The following is a 9889-nucleotide window of genomic DNA, read 5'->3' on the forward strand; positions in this document are numbered from 1 at the left end:
GAAATGAAGATGAGAATGGAGGAAGAGATGAGTGGGCTTCTCACCAAAATGGAAGTGACAAAGCAGAGTCTGGCCTTGTAATATTTGTAGCAGTAATCATATGTAATGTACACACAACCATATGTACCTTAAGATAAATGTAAGGTCTTGTCTTTAATTTAGAGAGCATTAAAGAGTTTTAGGTCCGACACATGTACAACCCGTGCCATTTGTTTCAATAGAATTATAGCAAACAGTAAATAAATATATAACGACAATAAGCAAATGCCCATCATAGTGATACAAAACCAGTGAGGTGTGAAAAGATAACTAACAGACTAGACTCCTCTCGTCTACACTCAGCATTGCCTATCTCCCAAAATGACCCCATTTACAAATGTGGTTGCTGGTTAGTTCGCAGCTGGAGGTTTGAAGTCTATCATCTCCCTTATGTTCAACTTGATGGATGGCCCCATTGACGAGCATATGTGCGCACTTTTCCAGTAAACTCCTTTTGCTCCCTTTGGCTTGTTTGTCTCCACCGATTTCTGCATTCATCATTTACTTCCCCCTCTTCATTTATTGTATTTTAAACAAACAGATATACATAATGAGAATGGAGTATCAGCGTACCACTGCCGCAAGGAAGTTTATGAGAAGGTCATCCTCTGTAAAATTAACTTTCCCAAAGGGGATGTGAACAATCCCAGTTTTGTCTGCTCTGAATTCTACTTTCCCCTTTTTGAACTCTTCTATAGCCTGAGAGACGTATGCATCATTAAGCCATGATCACCAGAGTCAGGAAAAGATGTTGCAAAGTAGGCTTACCTGGGGAATGTTAGCTGTGACCGTGCCAGCCTTGGGGTTGGGCATGAGTCCCCGTGGGCCAAGAATCTTTCCCAGGCCAGCAACCTAACCGCAAAGTTCAAGTATGTTAGGAAATAGGTTACAACTATCTCATGTCACAAGACATTCTTTGCCAAGCATGGCGTTTAATATTAATGCGCTCGAACAACTAGAACCTTAGTTGATCAAACACAAAAGAGGCGAAATGAGTGGAAACCACACACCTTGACCATCATATCTGGGGATGCAATCAACTTGTCAAACTCCATGAAACCTCCTTTAATTTGTTCGATCAAATCCTCACTGCCCACAATATCTGCCCCTGCATTTTTGGCTTCATCGACCTTCTCACCTGGATGATCAGGCATGGAAATGGGTGCAAAACGCCAAAGATTAAGAGAAGAATAAACCACATGATTTCGAAAAACACAAGAAAGAAGTCCCCCATCCAATCAAAATATGATCAAGCGGACAAAATTTATCTGGCTGAAATATCTAAAAATAATGACTGAAAACATATACTAATAGACATTGACAAATGCATACCTTGTGCAAGAACAGCCACTATAACAGTCTGGCCAGTTCCCTTAGGCAGGCTCACCTATAGACAGATAAAAAGAAAGAAAGAAAGAAAGACAAATGCATTGAGATATTGAATGAGAATGAAGCACAGTGAATATCATATCGATCGATAGAGCAAAAGATGAAAGCTGACCGTGGCACGCAGCTGCTGATCGTTGTACTTTGGATCGATGTTGAGACGGAAATGGGCTTCAACCGACTCCACGAATCTTGTGTTAGCGGTTTGTTTAAGCAAAGATATAGCAGTCGTCACGTCATACTCCTTTTTGGTTTCCCTCAGCTTTTGGATTTCCAAAAACCTCTTAGACCTTGTCTGTCAAATGACAAATACATCAAATTGAATATTAATTAATTAAATTATGGGGCAAAAAAAAAATGAATATACAGTATTAAGGGGATAGAAAAAAAAAAAACATACTCTATCTCTCTTAAGAACCAAAGCTGCTTTTCCTTTCTTAGGCTTGGGGGGATCAAGGACGGCGGTGGCGGTCTGCTCCGCGTCCTCCTCCGTGTCGAGGTCAGCCTCTGCGGCCACGGCGGAGACAACAACCTGGAAATATCGGTTGGAAGCTCTATCGATAGCAGCAAATCTTCTCTCCCTGGAACCCCCGAGGAGAAGAAGCGGGACGCTTAAGTTGTTGGGTCTGGGGCTGGCAAAAGAGAAAAGAGATGGAGTAGGGGTAAGCTCCTGGGAACGAGTGGATGCGGCGGCGTATGCTAGCATGAGAGATGAGTGAGTGGCGCAAGAAGCCATTGTTAGACTTAGAGAGGAGGAGGAGAAGAAGAGCAGTGAGTGAGTAGAGTCTGCCTAATGCCTAATCCACTCCACGCCCAAAGGGGATAACAAGAGGAAGACCCTTCCCTTTTTTTTCTCTCTCTTAGCTATTAATCATACTCTGCCTGATGGTGCACCTTCGCTACCGTGTTCCTATTTATTTTAAATGACACCCGTATTATTCTAGACCATTCAATATTTTTTACAAATTACACGCGTGNTTTTTTTTTTTTTTTTTTTTTTTTTTTTTTTTTTTTTTTTTTTTTTTTTTTTTGACTTCAACACTCTTCTTCGTCTTCCTCTTCACTTCTTTCCTTCCCGCCCAGACGAAGAAACCCTTCCTCCTCCTCTCCTTTCGAGAGGTAACTTGATCCAAATTCCGATTCCTTCGTTTTCTCTTCACTTTCAAATTTCCTGTGCCCCGATTTTGTGCTCATCGCTACCCTCTGCTTGCTGATTTTGTTTTTAATTTTCTTTTTTGTTTGGGGGGGGGTTCACTGTAGATTGATAAGGACTAAGGCCGCGCGATGTCTAACGTAACAGTCTGTGCGCGATTTCGGCCACGAAGCTCTAGAGAGTTGCGAGATCACAGAGATGGTGTCTGTGTTCGAGGCATCGACGCTGGAACCTTCGTTTTCCAGGTTTGTAATCGGACCTTGCCTTGTTGTGGTTGATTCATCTTATTATTTATTATTGTCTAGCCACATTGAATCCGTCACTGGTTGTTCAATTTTCTTGCGTGTAGGATGACAAGGAAGACGAATTAACATTCAGCCTCGATGGAGTTTTTTATGAGGACTCTCCCCAAGCTGCGGTTTATGAGTTTCTGGCTCTGCCGATCATGAGAGGTGAACTTCTTCTTCTCTTAGATCTAAACATTTCTGGATTAAAATGTAATGAACACTTTTGATTTTGCTTTCTTTGGTTTCCTTCCTTCCTTCCTTTGGTCTTTCAGACGCTGTAAATGCTATAAACGGAACAATCATCACTTATGGACAGGTTTGTTCTCATGATCTCTTTCCCCTACCTGGATTTCTTTCAGTGTTCAAGTTTGTTATTATAACTTTTGATCTTTTCGTTTTTTAAACTATGCAGACAGGGGCTGGGAAGACATATTCCATGGAGGTCACCTAAATAATCTTGTTGATATATCTATTTGAACTGTTCCCTGTAGTACATGGACCTTTCCTTCTTATTAAACTTGGTTTTCTTCTATTGATTTAGGGACCAGGCATCCAAGACTGTGATGATCACAATAAAGGATTACTTCCAAGAGTCGTCGATGGGATGTTTGGTCAAATCAGCTCTTCCAAAGATATTGCAAATTACACTGTTAAATTGTCTATGGTAGTGATCCAAGCTATTACTCTCCTTACAAGCTCTCATGTATAAATATATTATGTTCCTTTGTCTCTTGTAGGTTGAAATCTACATGGAGAAAGTCAGGTAATGTTTATGCCTATACCTCTCTCTAATCTCTTCTAGGCTATAGCCAAGCTTATCGATAATATATGTCTCATTCTCTCAGGGACCTGTTAGACTTATCGAAAGGAAACATACAGATCAAGGAAACTAAAACACAAGGAATACTGTTGTCCGGCGTTACAGAGGCTAGCTTCATTGCCTTATGTCTTCTGTTAGTGTTGAGAACAAACTTTTACTGCCTAGGCAAGTTTTAATTATTCGTGCTTCAGGTACCAGTATCAGATTCGGCGGAGGCATTACAACATCTATGCGTAAGATAGCGGCTACCCTGAGTTTCTTGATTGCCTAATACTATCTTCTTATTTCTTATTTCTGATGTCAATTGCCATTTCAGACCGGTTTAGCTAACCGTGCAGTTGGGGAAACCCGTATCCTCTTAGCTTATCAGCACTTGTTCAGTGTTTCCACATTTAATAGATAGTGATATAGTGAGATAAAGATTATGCTCCTCCGAGAAAAGTTAAAACTGATTGATTAGTCATCTGGAAGAATGTTTCCAGTTTAACAATGAATGACAGAAATGAATATGTCCAGCAGTAGGAGCCATTGCGTTTACTTGTTCACAATCCAGCAGGATTCAGTTAAAGATAAGAGGTAAATTATTTTATACAATTAATCATGAAACGGTGATGCAGCTGTAAAAGGTGGAGCTTATATTTTTTTGGCATGTAAACAGGGTGAAAACAGGAAAACTGATTCTTCTCGACCTGGCTGGCTCAGAAAAGGCAGACAAAACTGGAGCAGAAGGTAGGGTTCTTGAAGAAGCGAAGACGATCAATAAATCACTCTCAGCTTTGGGGAACGTGATAAACGCTCTCACTAGTGGGTCATCTAGCAAAGTGAATCACATACCATATCGTGACTCCAAGCTTACTCGCATCCTACAGGATGCCCTGGTTAGTATCTCTTCTCAAGCTGATTTTATTTTATAATCCTTAAGCTTGTTCTCAATTCGATCGCGGTTTCTCATGCCACAGGGTGGGAATTCTCGCATGGCACTGCTTTGTTGTTGCTCACCTAGCACTTCGAATGCATCTGAGACACTCTCAACCCTCAGGTTTGGCATGAGGTATGCAAAATGCATCTCAGTGTAACACGAGATGGCCAGTAACGTTTTCATGTTGCATGTATCACATTGAACGTGTTTAAGACATATGTTTGCTTCCAATTGTTGTACAGGGCAAAGCACATAAAAGCATCACCACGTGCCAGTGAAGTAAAAATTGCAAAGTCACAGGAGGAACCCTCCTCGGTAACCAAAGATGAGAAATGTGGGAGGATCCTGGAGAAGGTTAAGATTCTTCAACAGCCATTTTGTCTAATATTCGGAAAAATGGATCTAAAAGATAACATATGCATTATTGTTATTGTATACAGATGAAAGAGAGAATGAGCAACGAAGACATCAAAATGCTAGAAGAAGTGCTCATACATGAAGGGATCATTTCCAGCCTAGATTCAATGGATGAAGTGGAATCAGCATATGAAGATATTGTATCAAAAACTATACAATCCTTACAGCTGGCCGTTGAAGAACTCCAACTGAAAGTGAAAAAGGTAAACTAGAGTGTTTGAAGGGGTTCATTTACATAATAGTGTATATATATAATTAGAGAGTGAGGGTGGGCATGGTCAATGATGCAAGCTTTCCTGTTGTTTTCTCTTTGCAGTTAGAAACAGAAAACAAGGGTCTTAAGGAAAAAGCATTGCGCAATGACGAACCAGGTCTGGTTGGAAAGCTGTCAAGCTTCATCAGTTCTTGGTATGCATCTTTCTTTACGTCCTAACTATTTTGGTAAAGTAGAAGATGTGGACAAGTAGATGGTAAGGAGATAAGTTGCTCTTTTTAAGTTGTGAGAGCAAAACAGGTATTAACATTCAATGTAATGAAATAGTAGATAAAGAATGGATGGGGGAGAAATAAAAGCTAATTAAGAGAGAGACATTACAATCTTATATAGAATATATCTAGTAACGAGAGGTGTCAGGGAGAGGAGTGTCATTGAGGAAGTGAATGAAGAGTGAAAGAGAGCGTTTTGGCTGGAAGCTGGGAACTTGATGACCAGCCCCTCTGACGGTGGCAAATGTCAACTTCTCTTTGTACTCCTCTGTGTATCCACCCACCTCGCCCCCTAGGTACCATGGATGCCAAGCCGTTTTGGCCGTTAGATTCATCTTCTTGAGGGAGTATTTGGTGGACGTCACCGGAATTCTCCCGTCCATGTCTCCGCTGAACACCCAGACGCGGACACCCTGACCCATCAGCCCCTTAATGACAGGAATCATTGTGGTAGGGCTGTCGTTCCACTTCTTAATCACACTGCTGCACGGCTGCCACTCGTAAGGCAGCTTCGTAGCGTTTGCGTGCAGGGCCGCTTGGACTTCCGGTCTGTTCAGGTAGGCCTGCACATAATGGTCACTGCACGGATCAAACTCCCTTATTGTGGTTCCTCGCTTGGGCCTGCGGGTGAGTGTGGAGTTGAGGCACAAGGGAGCGTATATGTTGTAGATGTCTAAGTAATACGTGTCCATGTCGATCTGGTCAGACACCACCGCGCACTCCTCAGTCATTACACTCGCAGACTCTGTCTTGAGATCGCAGTTGTTCTTCAGTGTAGCCAAAGAATCTTCGGAGATCAAAGCGTGACTCTCAAAAAAGTCGTACATACCCATCAAGTCAGTCTCGTCGTTGATCACAGCATTTCCTATCAGAATGCCCTTGAGATTGAGAAAGCTCCGGTGATGGAGAAGGATAGTATGAGCAAGTTGTGGAACATAGTGGCCGGCATAGCTCTCACCGGCGATGTACAAGTCCCTGCCTTTGTACGCCGGGAACCTCTCCAGCCATTTCACCAGGAATATGTAGTTATCAGCCGCTGTATTCCTGTCCCCGTGCTTCTCCATGTCGGACGTTGTATTGGTGTACGAGAACCCCACTCCCGCCGGCGATTCTAAGAACAACACGTTCGCAGCTGCACCAAACACCGTTTGATTATTCCTTAAGCACACAAGAATCGTTTACCATATTATTACTATTATTTATTTTATTTTTTGAAAGAGATAAAAAGAGGTACCATTGTTCCATGCATCTCGGTTTCTAAAAAGCGTTTTGCCGTCGCTGTGCACTCTGAACGGCCCAAGCTCTTGTAGTGCTCCATACGCCAGTGACGAGCATCCCGGTCCTGTTTATTTCATTCATTATTTACTATTATTAGTCACGCATATTTTTGTAATAAAATTCTCGAGTTTGTTGCTGAGATATATTATAAATGTGCCAGATTAACAACTATAAATAATGGAGTAAGTATTAAGAAAGAACAAACAAAAAAAAAGAGTACATGGGAACTATATAGAAAATCCATATAGATAAATACGTAGTGGCTGAGTGACTGAATAATAATTCACAAGTAGAGCTGTGCAACGAAGCACGCCGAGAAATCCTCAGCATGTGCCAGTTTTGAAACAAATCGAGAAAGGCAAATCATTTTTCTTTTTTCTTTCTCAGTTTTCGATTGGGGCTGTATCTTCTTTATATAATAGACTATTGGTGTGACAATCATTTTTTTTTTTTTAAATAACAGAGAGGGGAGAAGCAGGCTTAGGCATATGGTATGGTCCTCACGATTATTATATTCCGTGCACATATAGTCTAGGATAGATTTAATAAACACAGAGAAAAAACAAAGACATCCCCTCTCGATCAAACTAACATTCTTGTTCATCTTTTGCTATGAACTTACTTACATGCATATATATACGTATTTATAAATAACTCCATGATTAACTAAAAGATGGAAAAACCAAGATAAAAAGAAAATATGAAATGTGTGGACAATGAAACGTACCACCGTTGAGCCATAGAAGCAGAGGAGAAGAATCCTTAGACTTGGAGGCTTCCACGAAATAGTAGAAAAAGGAACGACCCGCGGATTCATTGACAGTGACATAGCCGCCGTACTGATCGAAATCCACGGGAGGCTGTCCGGGCAATCTCCGTATCAGATCTCTCTTTCTTAACTTTTCGTGATTCGCAATACTCGGCAGCGAAGACGGTTTCAAATCCTTAACCACCTTGAAATGGCTTGTATCCATGGTGGACGAACCCACCCCTCGCTTCGACAGGTACAGGCGGCTCAAAGCGTGCACTTGGCTGCTGCATTCGATTCGAGACGACATAGACAGTAGTAACTGTAACAACACTGATGCGATTACAGAGTAGCCCTGTCCTTTCCTCGTCATCTTAAGTGGCATATAGGGTATGGGAAGAAGGAGAGAAAGAGAAAGGTTTGGTTTTGAAGAAGAGACAGTTAAATGAAACACGAGTCTGTACATGTGTGTGTGTGTGGGGTGGGTTTGCTTCTTTAAACAACTTCTTCTTGTTTTTTGGGTCAAAATCTCTTACTACTATACGAATGATTGTTCATTTTTATTTTTATTTTTAATTTTCTCATTAATAATTAATTTATGTTTGGGTCAAAAACCTCTTACTATATATACATATTTGGACGTCAATTTATATTATGTTTTCATCACTTTATGTAATAAAAGGTTGTCTGCTAGTAATGTTATATATTTTTCCCCTGGAAACTTAATCGACAGCAATGGGTGACGACCTATAATATCGTACTGTAGTATATGGCCTTTGATTGTTGGTTTTTGCTGACTATTTTTCTCCTCTTTATTATTCTTCTTTCAAACAATAAAAGTGAAGAGGGAAATGCAGTCTTACCCTGATAAACTAAAACAAGAAGAAAAGAAAAACATAAAAAAGGGGAGAAGAAGATGTCAACGTCTCTGAGCGATCATGTTATGCCATGTGACCGTGACTCGATATCCTGATATTTTCACACTTAATTATTCCCTCTATTGTTGTTTTTCTCGTAATATATACATTTTTATGTTAACTGCATGCAGGCAAAAAAAAAAAAAAAACTCACCGTTAAAAAAAAACCAGACCTAGAGTTACACGCATGATATATCCACCTTGGGATTAATGCTCTACAGTGAATATTTTTGTTATTTCCGATCTATTTTTAGTCCATTTCTTGTTGTTTTTTCTTCTTCTTCTCCAAGTAAAAAAAAAAAAACCCTTTGATTCTACAGGAATGTATAAAACTATATATATATATATATATAAAAATCTTGAACTGAGAAATGATACGAGCGGAACATGGGATTTTCGTGTCCGAGAGCCCCACTGGCCAGATCCGATGTTTCAGCACATTCCTTGACAGTTATATTTCGATATTTTAACAAATCCCATTAGGCATTGACCACTTTTTTAAAAGAAAATGATCGATAATAATAAAAATAAGATTAAAAAGACACTATTGGGCCTAATTTGTTGCTATTCAAAAACTTGGGGAGACTCCCTATGGGTTGGGCCTAAAGTAGGTGGGTCTTAGGCCTAAAAGATGGTGTGACGTGTCATGAATAGAATGGCTCACAGAACCTTAGGCGAGTGTCCGAGATTACCCTTACACTTACGAGGTGAGAGTACAGTTTCAGCCCTCAGACGAGATGTTTCACTCTAATCTTTAATATCTATAATGGTAACTCCTCTTCTCTTGTAATTCTTCATCATTCATCAGATCCCAAAATTACAAATTCAATCAAGTTCACACCCTCCTACCCTAAATCCAATCTCCGATCGGCCGATTGATTGATTCCACTCCTGCTCCTCCATAATGGCTTGCATCAAGGGGGTGGGCAGATCCGCCTCCATCGCCCTGTCTCCCGACGCTCCTTACATGGCCGCCGGAACCATGGCCGGAGCCGTCGATCTCTCCTTCAGCTCTTCCGCCAATCTCGAGATCTTTAAGCTCGACTTTCAGTCCGACGATCGCGACTTGCCTCTCGTTGGGGAAATCCCCAGCTCCGAGCGCTTCAATAGACTCGCCTGGGGTAAAAGCGGATCTGGATCCGAGGAATTCTCCCTTGGTCTTATCGCCGGCGGCCTTGTCGACGGAAATATAGATCTATGGAATCCTCTTTCTTTGATCGGGTGCGTTTCCTTCCTTGATCACTGTTTTTTTCTTTTCGATTCGCTCATTGTCAAATTCCGAATTTTCATCTCAACAAATGTCTTCTTATTTTTTTTGCAGCAGCTCCCAGTCCAGTGAAAGTGCACTCGTTGGACATCTTTCAGTTCACAAAGGCCCTGTGAGTAGTTGTCTCCCTGCATATATTTCTGGTTGCTTAACGCTCTCACGCCTCCTCATT

At 41.0% G+C, this 9889-nt stretch overlaps 5 protein-coding genes across 5 annotated transcripts in view; 3 read left to right on the plus strand and 2 right to left on the minus strand.

Moving 5' to 3' along the window:
* Nucleotides 1–159, plus strand: part of LOC104699522 (protein OBERON 4-like) — a 6151-nt gene extending 5992 nt beyond the window's left edge. Inside the window, exon 4 of the mRNA XM_019227258.1 lies at nt 10–159. Within this exon, the coding sequence (XP_019082803.1) occupies nt 10–81 (72 nt within the window). The 3' untranslated portion in view covers nt 82–159. The remainder of the gene's footprint in view (nt 1–9) is intronic.
* LOC104699525 (50S ribosomal protein L1, chloroplastic) lies at nt 224–2287 on the minus strand. The gene is made up of 7 exons (XM_010414835.2): nt 1826–2287; nt 1541–1720; nt 1372–1426; nt 1050–1177; nt 808–891; nt 613–738; nt 224–527 (listed from the first exon to the last, which is right to left on the minus strand). Exons 1-7 carry the CDS (start codon nt 2159–2161, stop codon nt 390–392), a joined length of 1047 nt encoding a protein of 348 aa, XP_010413137.1. The 5' UTR covers nt 2162–2287; the 3' UTR covers nt 224–389.
* On the plus strand, nt 2435–5610 carry LOC104699527 (kinesin-like protein KIN-1). The gene is made up of 16 exons (XM_010414837.2): nt 2435–2544; nt 2686–2823; nt 2928–3030; nt 3138–3181; nt 3278–3307; nt 3407–3529; nt 3603–3628; nt 3711–3792; nt 3877–3918; nt 4002–4035; nt 4186–4261; nt 4344–4563; nt 4645–4736; nt 4847–4958; nt 5045–5224; nt 5338–5610. Exons 2-16 carry the CDS (start codon nt 2710–2712, stop codon nt 5452–5454), a joined length of 1395 nt encoding a protein of 464 aa, XP_010413139.1. The 5' UTR covers nt 2435–2544; nt 2686–2709; the 3' UTR covers nt 5455–5610.
* Nucleotides 5497–8004, minus strand: LOC104699526 (serine carboxypeptidase-like 40). Its single transcript, XM_010414836.1, has 3 exons — nt 7513–8004; nt 6742–6849; nt 5497–6639 (listed from the first exon to the last, which is right to left on the minus strand). Exons 1-3 carry the CDS (start codon nt 7997–7999, stop codon nt 5636–5638), a joined length of 1599 nt encoding a protein of 532 aa, XP_010413138.1. The 5' UTR covers nt 8000–8004; the 3' UTR covers nt 5497–5635.
* The window catches only part of LOC104699529 (protein transport protein SEC31 homolog B-like), a gene marked incomplete in the record, with an annotated part of 8325 nt that continues 7651 nt past the window's right edge, over nt 9216–9889 (plus strand). Inside the window, 2 exon segments of the mRNA XM_019227260.1 lie at nt 9216–9671; nt 9772–9829. Of these exon segments, the coding sequence (XP_019082805.1) occupies nt 9355–9671; nt 9772–9829 (375 nt within the window).

Source organism: Camelina sativa, chromosome 7 (assembly GCF_000633955.1).
Source record: "Camelina sativa cultivar DH55 chromosome 7, Cs, whole genome shotgun sequence".
Classification (NCBI taxonomy): Eukaryota; Viridiplantae; Streptophyta; class Magnoliopsida; order Brassicales; family Brassicaceae; genus Camelina; species Camelina sativa.